This window comes from Syzygium oleosum, unplaced genomic scaffold (assembly GCF_021117445.2).
Source record: "Syzygium oleosum isolate NSW1041296 unplaced genomic scaffold, Sole_v2.1 Sole_v2.02, whole genome shotgun sequence".
Lineage (NCBI taxonomy): Eukaryota > Viridiplantae > Streptophyta > Magnoliopsida > Myrtales > Myrtaceae > Syzygium > Syzygium oleosum.
This window is the reverse complement of record NW_026607486.1, coordinates 18,073,904-18,095,896: the sequence shown is the minus strand read 5'-3', so window position 1 is coordinate 18,095,896 and position 21,993 is coordinate 18,073,904. Positions and strand designations below refer to the sequence as shown.

The 21,993-nt window shown below is 40.5% G+C and overlaps 2 protein-coding genes across 5 annotated transcripts; both read left to right on the top strand.

The window, feature by feature from the left end:
• Positions 1-2,484: 2,484 nt before the first annotated feature.
• Positions 2,485-5,408, top strand: LOC115672253 (ferredoxin-thioredoxin reductase subunit A1, chloroplastic-like). 3 transcript variants are annotated; one of them, XM_056308975.1, is made up of 2 exons: positions 2,485-3,081; positions 5,064-5,408. In XM_056308975.1, exons 1-2 carry the CDS (start codon positions 2,595-2,597, stop codon positions 5,156-5,158), a joined length of 582 nt encoding a protein of 193 aa, XP_056164950.1. In that variant the 5' UTR covers positions 2,485-2,594; the 3' UTR covers positions 5,159-5,408. The 3 variants fall into 3 exon arrangements, with proteins under 3 accessions (XP_056164950.1, XP_056164949.1, XP_030449885.1); XM_056308974.1 differs by lacking the exon at positions 5,064-5,408 and adding an exon at positions 3,344-3,943; XM_030594025.2 differs by lacking the exon at positions 5,064-5,408 and having other exon boundaries at positions 2,486-3,303.
• Positions 5,409-11,664: 6,256 nt separating this feature from the next.
• Positions 11,665-21,305, top strand: LOC115665150 (katanin p80 WD40 repeat-containing subunit B1 homolog KTN80.4). 2 transcript variants are annotated; one of them, XM_056308508.1, is made up of 19 exons: positions 11,665-12,031; positions 12,164-12,358; positions 12,565-12,695; positions 13,242-13,359; positions 13,478-13,704; positions 14,353-14,455; positions 14,545-14,615; positions 14,726-14,800; positions 14,882-15,025; positions 15,121-15,349; positions 15,453-15,983; positions 16,819-16,878; positions 16,956-17,074; positions 17,547-17,672; positions 18,365-18,439; positions 18,565-18,677; positions 20,384-20,500; positions 20,597-20,665; positions 20,760-21,305. In XM_056308508.1, exons 2-19 carry the CDS (start codon positions 12,331-12,333, stop codon positions 20,815-20,817), a joined length of 2,394 nt encoding a protein of 797 aa, XP_056164483.1. In that variant the 5' UTR covers positions 11,665-12,031; positions 12,164-12,330; the 3' UTR covers positions 20,818-21,305. The 2 variants fall into 2 exon arrangements, with proteins under 2 accessions (XP_056164483.1, XP_056164482.1); XM_056308507.1 differs by having other exon boundaries at positions 11,666-12,031; positions 20,757-21,305.
• The last annotated feature ends 688 nt before the right edge of the window (positions 21,306-21,993 follow it).

The following is a 21,993-nucleotide window of genomic DNA, read 5'->3' as shown; positions in this document are numbered from 1 at the left end:
AAGTTCTTCTAATACTTGGTGGATTGATTCTGGTGCCATCACTCATGTTTCAAATATGATGCATGGATTTTTTACGATCCAAACCATAAAGCCAAACTAGAACTATGCGTTCACGGTGAATCTCCAATTAAAGGCATTGGCACTTGTTGGTTAATCTTAGATACTGAGCATTATTTGAATTTGTTTCGAACCCTTTATGTACCTACATTTTCCCATATGGTGCTAAAAATATGGAAATTAAATACTTGCCCGTTAAAGAAGAAGTTTAGAAAGAGAGAGTGTCAATTGAGCACATTAACAGCAACCTTATGATTGTAGATCCCTTAACAGAAGGATTGCCCCCAAAATATTTAATGAACATGTTGAAAGGATGTGCATTGTTCGACGTCATTAATGATATCGTATTATGATTCTATTAAGTTTATTTATTTGACACTCTGAACTCATTTATGTGTTTATGATATTTCATGTTTTTTATTTAGTATACATGATGGAGATAGGTCAATGTCATGATAGTCTTTAACAAAGACATTACGATACTTCTCATTTATGGATCATGATAAGTAGAGAACTATAGTTGTAGTACATGGAACTGGAAGAGACGATGTCGATTAATGACACACAACTGCTATGACTCGCATTAATCTTCTTTACTTAATTGCAATTATTATGTGATAGCCATTTTAAGAAAGGTTTTAGCATAATGTTATTGTACACATTATGGTCTTTATTAAACCATGAAAGAAAGGTCATATGGACCTTATGACCCACATGATATTATTAATGATTTAATAATTATTTAAATGCTAAAACGTATTGTCTATGAAAAGTTGACTTTTATGAAGATAGGATATCATAAGTTGCAACTTTTATAAAGATAGAATTTTTTATGTGCTTAGATGGAAGGCACCTATTGAAAGCACGTATCGATAGCAAGAGTCTAGTCCTCTCTCCACCCAAAGACAACGGAAGTCATATTTTATCCTCCATCAGATAAAATACATTAAGAAGAAGTGAGTTAAGTAGAGGTGTCAAAAAAGCCCACGCCGGCCCTACCCAATCCTAAAATTTGGGGTATTTTGGGTTGGGTCTTAATCTTTTTTTAATAGGGCTTTTAGAAGTGGGTGTTATTAGGGTTGGATAGGGTCGGGCCGGACACATTGATACCTTGGGACCACCCACAGACCTCCCTCTCTCTTTCCTCTTCTCTCTCCTCTCTCGCTCTGTGACGAAACCCTAGATCAGGAAGGAACTGGTTCTCGGATGCGACCCTATAGTTTCGGTTCAAGTAGGATATCGGATTCCTTCGTTTCTCCTATTTTTGCGACACATTTTCTCTAACTTGCTATGGATGAAGTACGTGTCTTCATCTCTCTTGTCATGAATAATTCATGAATATCTAAGATTTTTTTTATATTAAATTTCCGTGAAAAGGATAATCGCTAACGCATGATATTTTTCTCCGGGACCAACGGTGTTGATATCTTGAGTTCACGTTTGTGGGGATGATCGGTGGCCGCGTCGTGCTCATGCGTTATCCAAATCCAAAATGGTTGGAGTAGAATCGCGGCCTCTCTCTTCCCCCGTTTCACTTACAGCCACATGTTCCGTGCCGCGTGTCAGTCCCTTGGCCCCACTCAAAATAAAAAAAAATATCTCCTTTTATTGGTGCAAAAAGAAAAAATATATCTACTATTGTTTTTTATGAAGAAAAAAAAGAAATATCTATTCTGGCCTGATAATCTTTTACTAAATGTCTATATCATTATCTAGAAGTGATATTTTGAACAAAAAAAAATGAAAGGCCTGAAAATGATGATCGGTGTTTAACTTTACTCGCTTACACTTTTTTTAACAGAAAAATTACCTATTAATTTCCTATTAGAACCCGACATTTTCTAACGCTTCGTTTATTTCACGAAAAATGAATGACTTGAAAATTTTTTTCCTAAAAAATGATCGCTTGAAATTATTAATTGATGAAAAATGTTTTCATTATCAACAATAATTTATGTATAAATAATTTCGTGAACCGCGAAAATACTTTTCATTCATTCATTGTTACGAACGATCATTTTCGAGGAAAATATTTTCCAGATCATACATTTTCCGAGAAACAAGCAGAGCCTAAAGAATCCGTTTGTTTTGAAAAAAAGTGAATGACATAATCTTGATTCGAAAAAGAAACCGTGAAAGATTCTACATGATCACAAATTAGCATAGACGTATTTCCCGTTAATTATTAAGAAATAGAGAAATTTTTAAATGTTAAGTATGAAAATGAAGAAATAAAAAGAGCATTTTGGCCTTTGTTGTTTGGTGGAGGGGAAAAATCAGAAATGTCGGTTATATCAAGTTCGATAGAATTAGAAATTCGGTGTAATTTCTTCTCTCGTTTTTTTCTTTTTGTCTTTTTTGTCTCTTTTTTTTTTAAATAATGATCGTCAGAAATAGGAGCAGAAATTTAACAAAACGGCCAATTCACCAGAATCACTCGCTTCAACACTCGATAGAATTACAAAGCCCGAAACCTTCTCATTCCTCCTCCTCTTCTTCTTCCTTCTTCTTCGGTTCGCCTGGAAACCGCGACGGCGATGACCGCGAACATGGCTCTGCTCTCGCCGGCGACCGCCGGGACCGCCGCGGTCGCGGCGGCGGCGGCGGCGGCCATCAATCGCCCCGGCACGCAGGTCGTTTCCTCCTCCTTGTCTCCTCCCTCGGACTCGATCAAATCGGCCCGCGCCTCCCTCCTCCTCTCGCCCCTCCCGAGGACGGCGGCGGCGGTGGCGAGCATCGCCGCAAACACCTCGCGGACGAGGAAGTGGAAGGTCTCGTGTGAGGTCGCGCTGAAATCGGACGCGAAGCCGTCCTCCTCCTCCTCCTCCTCCTCCTCCTCCTCGGCGGAGACCGGTTCTCCGTCGGTTTCGGGTGAAGGCGACGGTCCGGACGGTGGTTCGGCAAGGATTGGAGCGAGAGTTAGGGTAAAAGTGCCGCTGAAGGTGTACCACGTGCCGCGCGTGCCGGAGGTGGACTTGACCGGGATGGAAGGCGAGCTGAAGCAGTACGTCGCGGACTTTAAAGGTAAGCGCATTTCGGCTAATCTTCCTTGTAAGGTGCAGTTCGTTAAGGAAATTGAAGGCCGTGGACCTGTCAAGTTCTTTGCGCATCTTAAGGAGGATGAGTTCGAGTATGTTTGATTGATGTCCGTGTGATAATGATGATGAGTTCGATCAGTGTATAAGCGCTTCGGCACTGTGTATTTGCTTCCTTATACAAAAAGCAAATTAATTTCTCCCGTTCTAATCTCTGTTCCCATATTCATACATACTTTTTGCTAGCGCAGTGCAACGTGGATGGTTGTTTGTTCTACTGTTTTTCTCGATTGTTAGGGCCGTCGAACTCGACACTACGATTGTTCTTATCACGGGAGTGCTGTTTCGGCCCCTCCTGAGGAGCATTTTGCTTGTTCCTTGATGATTGAATTTGGGCACACTGTTCATACGTTCTGCATTCTTACATACTTGGGATGTGACCTTAACAATGAAAGTGATATTGAGTGACTAGATTTGGTGCTTTGTGGTGATATTAAAGTTATCCATAATGGGCAGAGAATATGAATTTGCTTCTTTGGCACAAGAATGTTTTATTGGTGTCAAGGAAAGTTTGTCAGAATAAATACTGTAAGTCCTGTTGATATTGGACCTGTCACTTCACTCCTGAATATTTCTACTGCACTTCATATAATTTAAGAATCCACACTCCGCATCGACCGCAATTGGCTTGGAGAAATGCAGAACTTCTTCAATGTGAGCTGAATCTTGTTACAAGGTTTAGTCCTTTACAGTACTTGTATAAGCATTTGAGTGGAAACTTGTCGTTGATGAATGACTGAAAGGAACTATAAGCAATGATTACAAATATAATCCTTCCTTTGTTCTCTTTACTTTGCCAATGTCTATGATGATTTTATTTCTGATTTGATGAGTGTGACTGCTGTTTAACAAGCCATCTACTTGTGAAGCTTGAAGTTGTTGGGGGTGGTTTGCTTCAATTAATATAGCTGTATGAAAAAATTATTTCTAAAGTTAGTTTATAGAGCTCAAAAAGGAAAAGAGTGGTTCTTTTACAAAATACTTTGAGGGATCTCCTGGAGATTTCATAAAATGGGCTTTCCAGCAATACCGCCACCGCACCCCCCTTCACGTGCATGAAGTGTTAAAGATCCAATAAGTCCAATTTTGATTCCTTCATACGTGTCAATTGGGCAAATGTGTCTTACGGTGACTAGGGTGGATATCTCGTATTCAAAAACTAGCAGTTCTCCATGTTAATCCTCCAGGGACCAAATTACGTACATGTAGCAATAATATGTTCATACATTTTATGTGAACTTCTAGTGTGGGTGGGGGCAAACTTGATAAAAGGTTCAATAGTAGCTTGTCAATGTATTTCCTATGACGAATTTCATGGGGACACTCATAAAAAACCTTTGCCAAATGAAACTAGACTAGTCTTAGCGCAATAATCAGTGGGGAAAATCCATTTCTCCCCATATTTTAGCCTGTAAATGGGTCTCTGGATCTGTAAACCTTTATAAATATGTATAACTGAGAATACACCAAATCCACTGGGGGGTCTTTTCTAGGACTCCCAGTAATATGAGTGGTTTTTCACCAAAGATGATCATAACTAAAATCTTACATTTCACCAATAATGGTTTTAGCTAAAATCTCTTTCAGATTTGCAATATATGCTGAATGCATCATAATCTCTTGGTGTTTTACACTTCATTCTCTTCTTAATCATTGATCTTGTTTGCCATTAGCAGCTATTTTCGTATATGAGATTGTAGCTTTTTAGTGCTAGTGAGAGTTGTGTGGTCCTATTTGCTTCATGAGTGAAGAAGTGGAGACTGGAATTTTCTTGCTCGGGGAAGTCGTTTAATATATCCAACGACTTTGTTCTGGTGTGCATCAACATCTTATAATTCCTTCTAGTGCTGTTCGATTCACTACTGATAAGGTTTAGCCAATTCATGAAATATTCCATGTGATTGTTTGGAGGGTTGCCTCCTCGACTTTCAAATATTCTTGATGAAAATGCACCGATTAGCAAACTGCCCCCTTCATCAAGGGACTGTCTGAACGAGCCAAGCTAAAAAGGACTTTCTGTATGTGTTATTCACTCTTTCAGTTACAATATTAATTTCAATAACAGAAAATTTATAGAACACTACTCCATTTCTCGTTAGATATAACATGTTCTTCAGAGGAGCATATTTAGATAGTGTTCTCCTTGGTGCAGAATGCTTTGCCAGATTTGTGGTTAGTTCTTGTTGAATGTGGTTTGGCTTTTTGTCTGGTGACACTGCCCAACCACCGATTGAAAATGAGAGCTTATTTTCTTCACCCTCTTGAGGTTGATGGGTCCATAATGTTATTTCCTGAGTTGCCGTTCTCACAAATGAATTTGGTTCTTGCTTTCTTTAGGAGGCAATCTGGATTCCCATATATAGATAAGTTATCATGCTGCAATAAATAACCAAATCTACCTCATGATTTGCCTTACATGATTTAGTCATGTATGAGCTTTACTAGGTGCACTAAGGAGATTATCGGACTAGACTGGCCTTCTACACACATATCTCTTCGCTAAGCATTTCTGTTCACTTATGAAAAATGTGGTAATTCTCGTGTTTGGCAACCTATTTCTGTCATCTTGAGGAGAGACTCTCAATGGTCTCATAGATGCACGCACTCATGCACCCACTTGAACTATTACAGTGTTTTTTTTTTTGGGCACATACCTGCTGTCTTCCGCTCTCAAGCAAACTCCTCCTTCTATCTGATGAATTTGCTGAATATTTGAGGAACTTCCTTACAGCAGCAAATAAGTCATAGTCATGACAGGAATGGCTTTTACGTATGGAATCAATGCGTCACTCCATTGGCTTTGCGTGGTAGAATTGTCATGGTCATTTTTGTTTTTGCTCTGCACCAGCATTTCACTTCAAGAGTGTAACTTCTCGCACGATGGGACCTTCTGCATTCTTCCGTTCTTTGTAGGGTGAGAGGTTTTTTAATGCCTTGGTGACTAGACAGCAAATTCTAGCCAAAAGTAAAATGTGGCAATTGTGCTTCTACTTTGATTATTGGCAGACCCGCGCCATGGATCCCTTTTTTGTGATTGTCAGGAATTTTTGGCTGACCGGTAGTATATAAAGCATGTTCTTACTTGAGGAAACTGATGAATGCTTGACGTCTTTAGTCACAGAAAGTTCGGGTGGTATGGAAGGAAAAAATTATGTTGTCTGCTCATAATAGAAATCTGGAACTAAACTCCGAGGCTATCCCTGCCGCAGTTAAACAAAAGGAAAGGGACTAACCAAGACGCTAATCTCCAGAATTTGGGGCTTTTGGCAGATCGGTGTGGTTGAATTATATAAAACCTACATCTTTAAGGATTTGCAGAATCGATTCTTCCTTTCTAGTTATATTTAGGGCCTGTTTGGTAACACTCTAGATTCTCCGATTCTCTGTTATTTTGTTCCCGGGAACGAAAAAAGAACATAAATCCGTTTGGTAACGTTAGCCAATTATTTTGTTCCCCGGAACAAAAAAATTGTCAGGGAATATATTTGGAACAGAATCAAGAAGTAAAAAAAAGCTGCTTTTTTATTCTGGAAACAAGAATCAGAAATCGAAGAGATTTTTTTTTTCTTTTTGTTCTTTCCTATTCTTCTTCTTTTTTGGCCGGTGGCTGGCGACCAGCCACAGGCTAGGTTCTAGCCCTCACTCAAGTCGGCGAGGACCGCCATCGAGGCTTGCGGCCTGGGCGAGGGCCGCCCTCACCGGATCTAGTGAGGGCGGCGGCGAGGGTCCAGCCGTCGCCTAGGTCGCGAGCCTCGACGGCGGCCCTTGCCGGCTCTGGCGAGGGCTGGAAAAGGCCAGCGAGGGCTACCCTCGCCTGTGGCCGGTCCCAAGAAGGAGAAGAAGAAAAAATAAAAAAGAAAAACAATTAAAAAAATATTAAAATTTTTATTAATAAAAAGAAATTTTGTGCAGTTACCAAATGCATTTCTGTTCTTTTTCTATTCCAAGAATGGAAATTTTGAGCCGTTACCAAATGCTTAGAAATTATTTCCGAAAATAAAATAAAAAATAATCATTTCTAAGTAGAAATTATTTTAGAAAACAGAATGGTTATCCATCACGCCCTTATTCTTCTTCTAGATTGATCATCAGTGTCAGTATCAACCGGCAAAAGGATACTGTGGCCTCGATACAGCAAACCTTTTTGCTTCTTTACGCACTTCACCACCACTGGCTTGTCTCCTCTTCTTGTTTTCCTTGACAATCTCGATTTACTTCAATCTTGTCACGTGCACTCACATACCTCTAAAGACTAGAAAAGTGTTCCTGAAAGCGCAAGACCTTTATTTGCTTCTTGTTTTCCGAAATGGCTTTGGATCTGTAGACACTACATTTTGCGGAATACGAAAGAGTGGAGATCTGTTTGATCTGTTGTCTGTGCCATTTTATCCAGACAATTTTGGGAAATACGGTGCTTCGACATGTGAAGATGTTGAGAGCCTGGTGAATGCAGCCGAGATTGCTGGTAACATAGCCTCAAGATTTGGATACATGATTTTGATAAAATAAATATTGAGCAAGTGTTCTCGGTGCGCGCAAGTTTCCACAAAAACACTTCTCAAGCTCTGTAGCTCTTGGCACATGCTTTCTTCTATACCCATTTAAGAACATCACACATTCGCCTCCGAGTGCTTCTCGGTCGCGCATTTCATTCGTAGAACAACGGGTCGTCAGCCCTTCTCATCCTGCCTCCGGGGCGTGAGCTTGTAGTGCGCAGAAGAGAGGCCACCTGTGGATGAGCTGTTGAGGACATGCCATGATGTCTCTTCAGGATTCTCCTCTCTTGCTTAGTGAAAAAGGCGCCGGAGAAATTAGTTTCGATCCTACCCAAACAAAGAAAGGGAGGACAACAAATTGGGTCTTTGATTAACGTTAGTCAACGCAGGCCAACCTATGGTTGGAGTTAGTGATGATACTCGCATATAATTGAAGGAAAAGCCCGTACCGTTCGACCTACTACCTTGATATATCTGTTAAGATGTTTATATCAAGTTTCCTTCTCCTTACCTAGTACTTGTCAAAGGTAACTTTTTTTTGACGAATCTCGCAAGTGTCATAATTGTGATACTTGGATCCAATTCGTTATTGAAAGATGGATATAAGAGGGCACTATGCTATGTGAACATGTCTGTTGTACAATGCCCACTCGACCATTTATCATTTTTAAAGCTTTTTCATGTGCTGTTATCACATGATATAATCAAAACATTAAAAAAAAGAAAACGATGTCGTGAGGATTTTTGAAAAATCTCCTTTCGGTTGAGCAATGCAGGGAACTATATTACTTGTAACCGGGGGACCACTCCAGTTCTTTAACTTCTTCACCTTAAAAACAATAAAATCAGAAAAATTGTTTCACCAAATTTATTTAAACTCGAAAACGACGTGCCAACAAAAAGGTTTCACCAAGACTGAATTCAATGGCGTGACCGTCCAAATTTACATTCTCTATGGTCTGGCTGAGGTTTGAGAATTGCTCTGCTCTTGGAGCTCCGTTCTAGAGCAAGACTCCAGAAAAAAAAACTAAGTTATATCAAGATCATTCCATCTCGAGAAATAAGGCGATTTCCATCTTTCCAAAAGAAGACGACAACATGAAAGTCAAACGTAATGAGCGATTTTTACACAAGATGTAATTCACAAAATGGGTCCGACCCGACGTAGCTTTCCATTAGCAAAATGCTTTGTACTTGATTAATTGGCATGCGTGCGATATCGCTATTGTGTGGATGGAAGAGCAAAACTGTAGGCGATGTGAAATTCAGAGTGACGGGGAGGGGGGGGGTTGGGGTGGTGTCCCACGGTGGCGCCACCACCGACATCGGTTTGGTGACTACAAAGAAACCACCGCACCACCACACCGCAAGGGGCATGCTTTTCATGTTTTCTGGCCATTGACGCCATTCATTCATTCACGGTTTTTCTGAGATTGTGAAGGACTCACATTAAATGACTCCGATGCAACCAAGCCAGCCATTAATTGGAGAAAGAAAAGCGGTGGCGGTGGTGGGAAGTTGTTTCATTTTATTTTAGTTTTGTAACTATCAATTAAGTAATTTCGTCTTTTTTTTTTCCAATGTGCACAACCACTCGATTCTGATGTTATCGGGAAAAAAAAGAGACTTTACGTTGTTTATCGGTGGAGAGCCTCGAGAAACTCGCCGAGACGATCACACCGACATGTGCGATCGTCAAACTTCAATTGCTCATTTTGGCGGTTCAATCATGATGCCCCGAGCTTGACCACATACAACACGCCAAAATTGCTCGTGATTCTGAATTTAGATGGAAGCGACTTCGGGAAACGACTTTTCACATGCTCCTTGAGATATTTCATGGGGTAATATCCTTTCGCACTTGCGGTTCGAATAAAAGCCAATAAAGGGTACGAGAATTTCGGATTAAGAATTGGTGCTTAGCCCTCGGAATCTCACTGTGAAGATGGTTTCCATCCTAGTAGAAGTTTAAGTTTTTATTTATTTTACTAAAATAGTAGAAGTTTAAGTTATGTTGTGTATAAAGGGATAAAGAAGCAGAAAGAGTTGTATACCTAAAGGCCACCAAAGGTCAAAACCTAACGGATACCGAATATGGCTTTTAGACCCAAAAGAGCATTTTTAGTTTAACCTTAAACTGTTAGGGCACCTTCTTGGTATGTATAGGCTTACGGAGCTGTACCAGTTTAGAGTCGCATCCTAATGATTGTTGTGTGGCTCCCACTTTGCATTATTTAATCAAGAAAAAGCAAAAAAAAATCTAGAAAAATTAAAATAAAAAACTTTAAGAAAAGAAAGGGTAGATGAAGAAGTCCAAGAAAGCAAGAAACGAAACGTGAAACGCATCCCACAAAACCACCCCCCCCCCCCCCCCCCCAAAACGTGAAATGAGCCTATAAAAATATTAGGGTTAATACCACAAAAAATTTCAAATTGGTACATTTATAATAAATTTATTTTGAACTAATTTTTTGACTACAAAAAATTTCAAATTGGTACACTAGTGACAAATTTACCCTAAATTAATTTTTTAACCACAAAAAATCTCAAATTGGTACACATGTAATAAATTTACCCAAAATTAGTAATCTTGTGATAAATTTACTCTCTGTTAGCGGATCAATTTGAGATTTTTCGTGGTATTTGCCCTATGGATTTCCACGTGAACTTGCCACGTCACCATGCCACGTCACCATACCACGTCACCATGTGTCATCCACATCAACAAATTTAGCGGTAAAATTTGATGGGAATTAACGGAGGGTAAATTTGTTATAGGTGTACCAGTTTGGGGTAAATTTATCATAGGTGTACTAGTTTGTGGTTTTTGTGGTTAAAAAATTAGTTTGGGGTAAATTTGTCACAAGTGTACCAGTTTTGGATTTTCCGTGGTCAAAAAATTAGTTTGGGGTAAATTTATTACAAGTGTACCAGTTTGAGATTTTTTGTGGTATTAACCCAAAATACTATTATCAATCTTCTGATGACGACCTGTCTCTAAATACCCTTTGAGGAATTAGGTAAATATATGCTGCGATCTCGTGTTTCGTGCGATTCATTCTTCAATTGTGTTTATTAGCGTAATGAATTTCTATTTATCGTTACATAAAAATTGATTTCCTCCTAAGCAAGAGATAAAACTGCTTCGTCTGAGATTTTGTGCGGATTTCGGCATCCTTTAGACGTAAAGCACAAAGAGAGTATTCCTAAGATAAAGTGGGGATTAGAAAGAGCAAGGCGTATGGACATCAGCACGTTAAAACAAGAAACGCAGTCTGATAGCTCGCCATACTAATTAACAGACGCAGACAGCCCCCGTTGGTAGGAAACTACCCCTGATTTAGTAAGGTTTTTCTCTCGCATTTCGTACGACTCATTCTTCAATTACATTTACTAAGCGTAACGAATTTTTCTTTTCTTATCGTTACATCAAAAATTGTTGAAAAGGCCGGCAGGCATGCGACTAGGCTGGTGAAGGGATTAGGGGGGCATGGCAGGAGAGTACCGGGTTCAGGATTCAATCACGGCACACACATGTACATGATAGAGATGAGCGAGATAAAAAAAAAAGGCGGGAAAAAAGAAAATGGTTAATTTATTGGGAGAAAGGTGAGGAAGTAAAAGTGAGGAAATGTGGTTATAATGAGAGGAAGAGAGGGGGGAGGAGGGGTGTGGGGCATGGGGGTGCTTATGAGACTTTACCGTTTTTGATTTTGAGAGGGGAGGGAGAGAGGGTGAGGCGTTGGGTAGTTTTCAAATTGGGCCACACCCCACACCACACCATTTCTCATCTCATTTTCCTTCTCTTTCACTTTTTTCCCTCCCCCCTCTCTCTCTCTTCTTCTTATTTTATCATATATTTTTTTAAAATATGATTATTAATCACTGCTAATTATTGTAGTTTATTAGGATAAAAAAAAAATTTGTTGATTTTCTTGAACCTGAACACAAATCTTCAAACCTTCCCCCTGCTCTTTCCTTGTACCCCTTCTCCTCCTCCTCACTTCCCCTCTCTCTCTCTCTCTCTGCCTCTCTCTCCCAGAATCACTGCGTTTTCGCCATTGTTGGCGTTCAAAGTTTCCTTCTTTTTCTCTCTGTGGGTGGGGGAAGAAATAAGGGGGGAAAAGGAAAGAGCTGTCACTTGTAGTTCAATGCTTTCTGCTAATAGATTGTGCGTAATGACTCCCCCGTAACCGACGAAGGGGAAATGCCCTCGCTTCCCGAAAATTTGAATGCTTGCGCTCTACTCCCCGACCCATCTTCTTGAGTGCGAGCCAAGAACCGGAGGGAGCGACCCCGAAGACAAGAAGAAGAGGTGGGAAGGAGGAAAAGAATAGTGGGTCTTCTCCTTTCGACCTGCGCCATTCGAACGCCCCCGCAAAGGTGGCATTTTTTTTTTCTTTTCGTTTCTCTATCCCCTCTTCTTCCGCCTTTCTTGTTGCCAGTTCTCGTTCCTTTGGTGATCTAGGAGCTCGCTGTTTTTTTTTTTCTTTCTTCCTTGTTGTTGGGTATCAGGGGCTTGGTGCTGGCGATGAGGGGGGGTGATGCGGAGAGAACCTGACTTGGGTTTTTGAGATCTGGCTTTGTGTGTCGGATCTTGGGCGGGTTCGGGGACGACCCGTCGTGTGTTGAATGTCTCCGGAGCTGTTTCTTGCTATTAGGGTTTTGCTCGCGTCTCCGCCATGACTACTAAGCGCGCTTACAAGCTGCGTATCCTTGAATTCTCGTGTGTCGATTGATGCCGTGTGTTGCGGCCGCGAATGGCAAATGAAAAATGCGGATCCCCGTTTGCTGCTGTCTGCGAAACTTCCTAGCTTTGTGGATTCGGACCGTTTTGTATTTCGGTTGGGAATCGTTGGAAGTTGTTGTGTTGTTGGTGTTATTTAGGTTTTCCTTAACTTGAGCTGCAAACACAGAGGAATTTGTAGCGCATTCTGCAGCAGTCAATTGCCTCAAAATCGGGAGGAAGTCATCGAGGGTTCTGGTCACCGGCGGAGAAGATCATAAAGTCAATCTCTGGGCTATTGGAAAACCCAATGCCATACTGGTCAGTTTCTATGGTCACACTGTTATATGAATTACATACCAATTATCGACCATCTGATGAATCTTCTCTAACGAATGTTTTTATGCCTAATTGATGGTGGCGTGTACCTTGTGCTGCTGTTGTTGCCATTTTCCTTTGATGAGATGTGATATTTATACTCCCTCGTCTTGACACAGTCATGATATACAGAATGTGACTACAGTATGTTTCTTTTATGCCTCATCCAGTAACCAAGTGAATTGTGGGCTTTCGAGTTTCTGATGGTCAATTAAGAATAAGACACGTTTGAGCAAATTTGAAATCCCTTACCAGTGATCTGGCTGCTTATGGATTTGAGTTCCTCTGAGCAATAGGTATTGTCGGTAGTTCATCTTTTTTCTCAGTGGGAAGAGGTTTTTTATGATTGCTTTCTTCAGATAAAAGGATCTGGGTACCCTAGAAACTGACCCATCAATAAATCATCAATTTGCTTGGAGCAGTGGCCATGCTAATTAGAATCTGCCTTTGATTGATACAGCTGGTCTAATATTCATTTCGTGTGTTCAGAGCTTGTCTGGACATAGCAGTGGAATCGATTCAGTGAGTTTTGATTCTTCGGAGGTGGTTGTAGCTGCGGGAGCAGCAAGTGGTACAATCAAGCTTTGGGATTTAGAAGAGGCAAAGAGTATGCTCATTTCAAACTCGTAATCTACTAGTTATATCTTAGAAAACACGTCTTTGCTTTTTTTTTTTCTCATCGCATTGATGTGTAACAACGAGTTGTAATGTGATTTTCTTTGCAGTTGTTCGGACTCTTACTGGTCATAGATCTAATTGCATATCAGTGGACTTCCATCCTTTTGGGGAGTTCTTTGCATCTGGTTCTCTTGACACGAACTTAAAAATATGGGATATCAGGAAAAAGGGGTGTATCCACACTTACAAAGGCCACACTCGCGGGGTCAATGCAATTAGGTTTACTCCTGATGGTCGTTGGGTAGTTTCTGGTGGAGAGGACAACACTGTGAAGGTTATAATTTTTCTTTAATCTATAGATTGTTTGTGAAAATAGTTAATGTGATAAAGTATGATGAAATCATTCATCTAGGTGTCTTCTTCTGGTAATGCTTAAGAAGCAGCTTAATCCCTGGATGTGGTAATTGGACGATGATTGTGGAGGCTTTATAGTTGTTACCTGGTGCTACGGTACAGGCTCGTTTACATGTTTTTAATAGGGCCAAATGCACATCTGGCGTCTGGTGTGATTTGTCACTATAGTGAAGCAAGCGTAGATTCTTTGAAAAAAAAAGTACACTTGCCCCTTGCTGATGAAATTTGTAGGTTTTGGTTGCAACACTGACATTGGACAGATGACTAGACCTACATTAGGTACATAATTGGATAGCTCCGAAACAATTACAAATACCTAGAACCTATATCATTCTTTGGGTTATCATAATATCTAGTTGTGGATTAGGGAACAGGGACTGCAGTTCCTTGTGAGTAATGAATACATGGTTTTGTGCAAGGAACTGTGATTTAGAGTCTCATTTATCATGATTGCCTGAGTTGCGAAGATGATTTGGACCATGTTGATTGGAGCAAGTGATGTTATCTATATTTTTATTATGGTTGCTTAACAATTTATGCTGATTAAATCTCTTAATGTAATTAATAGCTCTGGGATCTGACGGCTGGAAAGCTATTACATGATTTTAAGTTTCATGAGGGCCAAGTTCAGTGTATAGATTTCCATCCCCATGAGTTTTTACTGGCAACAGGTGAGTTACCATTCTACTGCAATTTTACTCAATGCAATATATCTCTTTATGTTTCCACTAATTGTTTGTATGGTCTGGCTGTTTTACAGGTTCCGCTGATAGGACTGTAAAATTTTGGGACCTCGAGACCTTTGAACTGATTGGTTCCAGCGGACCCGAGGTAAGAGTTTTGTCTGACTGAGTTTTTGGTATCTAAAGAGGTAGTAAATTATCGATGCGTCTTTAGTTTGGCATTCTTACGAACCACATGACATCCCAATATTATGACAGAGCACTGGAGTACGTTGTTTGACATTCAATCCTGATGGAAGGACCCTCCTTTGTGGATTGCATGAAAATCTTAAGGTAAAAGTGGCGATAATTTTATGTTGCAATGAAACGGTACATGGTTCATTATTAATTCCTTTGTTCCATGTTTCTTCATAGGTTCTTTCCTGGGAACCAATACTGTGCCATGACACCGTAGATGTAGGATGGTCCAGATTGTCAGACCTTAATGTGCACGAGGGAAAGCTTCTCGGCTGCTCATTTAATCAAAGTTGTGTTGGTGTTTGGGTTGTTGACATCTCGGTAAGTTGCACCTACTTTGTGTGCTGTAGTCTATAGTTGCTTCCTATGTCATATTTGAGATTATAAATGATGTCCTTTCTTTTACCTCTTTTCAGCGCCTAGAGCCGTATGCTGTTGGCAATAACCGATTTAAAGTACCTCCTGAATCTAAAGCTCCTACAGTTGGGAATCTCTCTGTACTGAATGAGAATACTGTTAAGGCCAGTTCAGGGAGGTTATCAGTTTCCCAAATTTCAGATTCTTTAGTGAAGGAAACAAAGTCCCTTGGGAGATTGTCGGTTTCTCAAAATTCAGACCCTGTTAAGGAGCAGAAAAGTTTGGCATGTAAGACATCTATTTTTCCTTTTTGGTTTCTTTTATATATTGCTTTTGCATCTGGAATGGAGTCCAGAATATGACAATTTTCTTGCTCTGAATATGCCTAAAGCCACAGGAAGTGTACCTGGTACTCCTCAAAGGGTCAATGTAAATGCTGGTTCAAAGGTGGCTCCAGCCACCTCAGTGACAGCTCAGAGCGCAGCAGCTGCAAGGAGGAATACTGCGAAGGCCAATGCTACAATCGGTCTTCCTAGCTTCAGTAAATCAGATATCGCACCCGTCATTGTCCCTAGAACTGATGCTAGATCAGAACTGGCTGCTGAATCCAAAAAAGAAGTTGATCTTGCTTCAAGAACGATGCCATTTTCTTTGCAGTCAAAATCAATTGAATTACGAAAGCTCTCAAATGGCAGAGACGAATTAGATCAGCCAACGGTCTCAGGTCAATCTGAATTAGCTGGCCCAAATCCCAGTTCATCGGGCAACATTGCAAATAGGAACATCTTCTCTGTAGTGAGAGCCCCAGCCCAAGGCTTGTCTACCGCTGAAAGAAACACAATGGATGATTCGTCTGGTTTTCCAAGCAAGCACGACGCAAGTTCAGTAATGGATGCACCGGCTAATTACCAGCGTGAAAATTGTATGTGTTCAATTATTGGAAGAAGAATGCTTTCTGATATTAATTGCAGCCGATAGTTGTAGAATATTGATTCTTGTCTTCAAGTCACCTTTCACTTTTAGTTGCCTGCTCCACAATGGTATGCCAGTTTTGCTGGATTTTATTGCCAGAGAATTGCTTCCAACTTGGTATGGACCTGTTCTGAGCATCAATAGGACCGTTTTGAAGATAAGAATTTTAGGAGGGAGGTAGAGTAATGCAAAATGAGGAAATTATGCACCTTAGTATTATTTGGTAAATGCACAATGAAGGACCGGATAGGTGAATAGAAGATCCTCGTAATAGAGAGTAGTATTAGTCTGGCAAAGTTGATTAATGCATTTTACTGATATATCATGTGCATTGTAAGGGTGCAGAAATAGTAGTGAGCAACTATATTAACATCTCTTAGAAATTCATATTTTGTTCCAAGGGTGGCAACTTGGTAAAAAAATTTTGAGTTTGTTTACCCTCTAAAGCCTAGGATCTGGTTAGACTCCTTGAACTACGAAAAAGCTATTCAATGAAGGAGTTGAGCATCATATACTGAGATGAGTCGTAAGGAATCACAGTTGGAAGAATTCTTTCCACCCTCAATGCAATAATTGATGGTCTCTGTGAAATTTATTGCCAACTACTGGCAAAGTGAAAACTCTTATGTATTTGTTGGGTTTCACCTTCATAATGTTCACAATTTGCCTATTATAAAGCTGGAATGTTTGGCTTCCAACTATTTGGATTTATCGAAGATTGGATTTGCAAATGTGCATTTTTTTTCATTAAAGAATGATTCTCAATATCCAATCTTTTGTTGTAGATGAGTCTCGCATGCAGAAAGCAAACAGAGCACAACTTTTTGCGGATGGACAACGGGGAGGTACACCCCATTTTCATAAATTATTTTGTGTTTGGGCATCATAGGAGGTTTGCTCATATAATCTTTTCAATATCTAGGGCGAATGCGTTCCCCTTTTGTTAATTGGGAGAAAAGAGAGAAAATTAATATTGATGGACCTACACCCAGTATTACCTCAAGAGCGGGGCCTGGTGTAAATGGGCTGCCTTTTAGTATGGTAAGGAAATGCACTAGTTTTTCACTGGCCTTCTCTTTCAATGTTTTGTATTTCCTTCTGACAAATTTCAACATGTTATTTGTTATCATGGAATAAATGTCATTGCATGCAAGAATGGAGCAACAATCCATTCTTTTTTCTTTTTTTTGAGCAAGTGCACCTCTGTAGTTGCATACATGTGAGTTCTGATACCAAGAAGGATTCCTATAATTGATTTGTCTGTTTTTGAATTTGTCACTGTGACTCTTGGTGGTGGATAAAACAACGAGTGGACAAAGATATTGCCTTTTTGTTGCGGGCACCAATCACTTTTGTCTGGTTTTCTTGGGCTGAAGTCCAGTTTGGGGAATACAAAGCTATGGTTTGGACAATGGTGCTTATAGCCATGCGATGATGCTCTTAAAAGCTGCCATTTGGTCTCCTTGTGTGAATATTATTTGGGTTTGTCTTTGACAACTCTGTTGTGAAACAGAGAGGACATAGACCGTCTGCTGAGAAGGAAACAGTTTCTGCTAGTGATGAGGATGCCATCGCAGATGTGATGGAGCGTCATGACCAGTTTGTTGGCTCCATGCAGTCTCGGTTAGCCAAGTTGCAGGTACTTCTTATAGATAACTGTCATGATTTAAATAGCTATTTACACTTAAGTTTTTGAAAGTTATAATGTGGTTGTGTTCTCTATGTTTTTGGTGAACAACAGCTTATGCACTAGTCAATCTTGGTCATGTCAGTAGCTGTATAAGGCTGGAAGTTAGATGGATGGGGCATAGTGGGAATCTAACACCTTAGAAAATGCTTTTCACTTTCAGATCTGCAATCTGCAGATGCTTAATCAATAGGACATTTTCTCATATTTCTCAAATTGCTAAGAACAACTTGTGGTGACTATCTTTCTCTGCTTGAATGCTTAACTTAGAGGCCATGATAGAGATGGAGATTTAAAGGTTAGGATGTGAGTAGTATGAGCTCATCTCCCCTTATTCAGCAAGTTGAGCGATGTCCTCCAAAAAGAAGTTGTTAATTCATTTTGTCTTTTATATTAAAATTGCATTCTAGTATATAATTTATTGATGATATTTTATTTTATTTTTCTATTATTTAGTTGGCTTCATATCTTGAATGTGATGGTCTGTTCTATGGTAGTATGGATGGACTTGCATGGTGGAATGTCATCATCTGGAGATCCCAGTGGTCATGACGCGAAAATAATATAAGCTCATGAGCATAGCATTGCGATGATGTCATCTTGTCATTAAATGCGACGATCATCTTCTGTAAATTATGTGGTAGGTTGTCAATGGATTCTGGGGGAGAAAGGATATTAAAGGGGCTATTGGTGCTATGGAGAAGATGGCTGATAATTCTGTGAGTAGCTTTCCGGTGACTCTATAGTGTTTTAACTTTCTTGCCCTTGAAGGAACATGGATTGCCTCATGAGGTCTTAATCAGTATCCTTGTGTTAACCACTTTCTCTATGCCCTAAACTGCAGGTGCTTGCTGATGTAGTTAGTATAGTGACAGAGAAAATTGACATGGTTACTCTGGATATTTTCACTTGTCTTTTGCCCCTTCTGAATGGACTTCTCGAGAGTGACCTGGATAGGTGAGTTACAAGTACTTAATGATTCTTTGGTAGCTACTTTACTCCTCATCTTTGTATTGTCAAAACGGTTTTTTCTTGCCGTAGACATTTACATTCAGCTAGATTCTTGTTGCAGACTTTGATGCTGCGATTTTTGGCTGCTGCAGCTTCTTTTCATTTTTCTATCCCTGATAATTTATTTCTCGCTCTTCAGCTATAAATTTTTAGGGACAAGTGCACCACAAGTCCTAAAACTTGTCACAAAAGTGCATTTGAGTCCTAAAACTTGCAAAAAGTTCATTTGAGTCCTAAAACTTGTCAAAATGGTTCATTTGAGTCCTAAAGTTAACACCGTTAGATTTACTAACGGAAAACGCTGACGTGGCGCTGACGTGTCATTTTTAATTATTTTTCTTGAGACACGTGGCGCCACGTCAGCAAAAATAAAAATAAAAATAGAAAAAGCTGTAAAAAACCAAAAAAAGGAAAAAAAAAAAAAAAACAGAACCGGCGGTGGCCGTCGCCACAGCCACCGGGAGGGACCGGCGGATGTCGCTTGGGCCTTCCCGAAGCCCGGCGACCCTCGCCGGCCCCGGGCGAGTCCCCGGCGAGGGCCGGCGACCCTCGATCTGGGGGAGGGTCGGGAAGGCCCAGGCGACCTCCGCTGGCCCCAGGCGAGGGCCGGCGACCCTCGCTCAGATCTGGGGCGAGGGTCGCGCCCTCCCCCAGATCGCGGGTCCCCGGCGAGGGCCGGCGACCCTCGATCTGGGGGAGGGCGCGACCCTCGCCCCAGATCTGAGCGGGGGTCGCGGCCCTTGCTGGGGACTCGCCCGGGGCCGGCGAGGGTCGCCGGGCTTCGGGAAGGCCCAGGTGACCTCCACCGGCCACTGCCGGTGGCCGCCGGGCTTGGCCACCGCCGGTTCTGTTTTTTTACAGCTTTTTCTATTTTTATTTTTGCTGACGTGGCGCCACGTGTCTCAAGAAAAATAATTAAAAATGACACGTCGGCGTTTCCGTTAGTAAATCTAACGGTGTTAACTTTAGGACTCAAATGAACCATTTTGACAAGTTTTAGGACTCAAATGAACTTTTTGCAAGTTTTAGGACTCAAATGCACTTTTGTGACAAGTTTTAGGACTTGTAGTGCACTTATCCCAATTTTTTAATATGTGAAGGTATCCAGAACATTAGATGCCATGATCATGACTGTATCTGATGAAATGACTTTTCCTGGGACTGTTACTTTGAGGCATGTAATCACCAAGCTCAACTCATGTTGAACAGATGCATTTCTATAGCTAGTGTTTGGCCAAAATTACAGTGACAATTGGGTTATTCATTAAAACATGAAGACTTTGTTGAGAGCAAGCTGCAACTTTGCATTCTACACTTATTCTGAGTGAAGTTGTATTTTTATTTCCTGCCTACTAACAGTAAAAGAACATCCTCGTTTCTTGTGATTGGTGAAGCATCAAAAGCTTTGATCATACACTTCATTGGCATTGTAGCTATTATAGTGCGTTCACTTTTATCTTTCTGGAGATATGTAGCTTTAATTAGACAGATGTAATTCTGCATTCATGTTGAATGTGGCACAGGGTCAAAAGAAGGGGCTGACGTTATGCTCTTTATGTGCAGTCTTCTTTTGTTTGATAGATCATGCTCTTCTTTTGCCTCTTTTATGTTCCAAAGACATTCCATTTTTCTAAAAGCTTCTCACTGTACAGGTATTTGAGCATCTCTTTGGACATACTTCTCAAACTGGTCAGAGTATTCGGTTCCATGGTTTATTCAGCAGTATTGGCATCGACACCGGTTGGTGTTGATATTGAAGCCGAACAAAGGTGTGATCAGTATCATCTTGTTCAGTTCTTGGACGTCCTTGGATTGAATTTTGATCCAAAAACTAACTTGACGGCAATACTGGTTGATTGGCACAGGTTGGAACGTTATAACCTCTGCTACATTGAGCTTGAAAGAGTTAAACGCTGCTTGCCTGCTCTTACCAGGTTCATTTTAATTTGCCTTTTCTGAAGACCTTGTTTTATGCTTCTAAAGAAACCATAGAAGTGATGATGTTCTGATTTTCTTTGTTCATAGAAGAGGGGGATCTGTTGCAAAGTCCGCGCATGAGTTGAGTCTAGCTCTTGAAGCTGTTTGACGAATGCAGATCAGCCGAGTAGATTTTCACTCACGGGCTTTATGTAGGATACATTCCCCATGTATCTTGAAGCAAGTGAATCTGATTCTTCCAAGGGATTGATCACCTCATGGTCAAGCAGCGGGTACGGGTCGATGATACTTATTTGCCCATTTCACAGTGCATATACGAATGTGGAAGCATTAACCTCACTCTAATATAACTACCTTAACTGGAGTGGATGGCCAAGTACTTTCGCACAAGTGCCTGGTGGTTTTTGCGCCGGCACATCGTGGCTAGTGGATGTGCTTTGGCAGTGAAGACAAGCAGTCAATATTCACACTAACCCATCGTGAAGCTCAGTTTGTAAGTTTTAGCCACGAGTGAGCGTGTATTTATTTCGATTCTTTTTTTTTTTTGGGATACGGAATCACAAAATTGTCAAATGATCATTTGTTGGAAGACGTTCAATTGTTAAAAAGTTGCATTATGAATCCATCTGTCGAATACTTCTTGGAAGCTTTTACTTTCTCCATCCCGAAAGCTAAGGGCACCTTGCAAATCGGTGAAATTACTGTAATTTCAGTGTTAATGGAGATCTGAAACTTGCGGCGGAGGTAGTATGAATTAATCAACTGAATTTGAGAAGGGTTGCCAGGTGAATCTGTGTTGTGAGCTCGGCACGCTCCAGTCGTGTTCTTTTGCCGTAGTGGGTTTTGACCTTACCATGATTGAGCTCTTTCAAATCCAAGCTTAAAGAAAACAAATGATCGGCCTCTTTTGTCTATAGATTCTCGTTGTCTTTTAACCTATGATAACCTACATTGTGATAGCCCAAACGTAGTGAAATCAACTTGCTGTAATGTGTCACCTGTCACACAGATATCAGCTAAGATCAACACAGCTAAGACAGGTTGTGGAGAAGGCAAGCCTCCTTAATGAACCTTTTGATAATATCAGAAAATAGTAATAATAGGGAAAATACCAAAAATATGCATTACTTTTGATTTAATGATCACTTACATTATCATATCTTGCAAATACCACTCACACACCTCTGAGCAAAATCTTACATTAAAAAGACTAAATGATCTGTTCTTGCAAACCCATTTTAACATCTTGCTTGGGGTTGTGATGGTTTCATTTTAATTGTAAACTCATATCTTGAAAGTAATAGAAATTCGACATATTATGAGT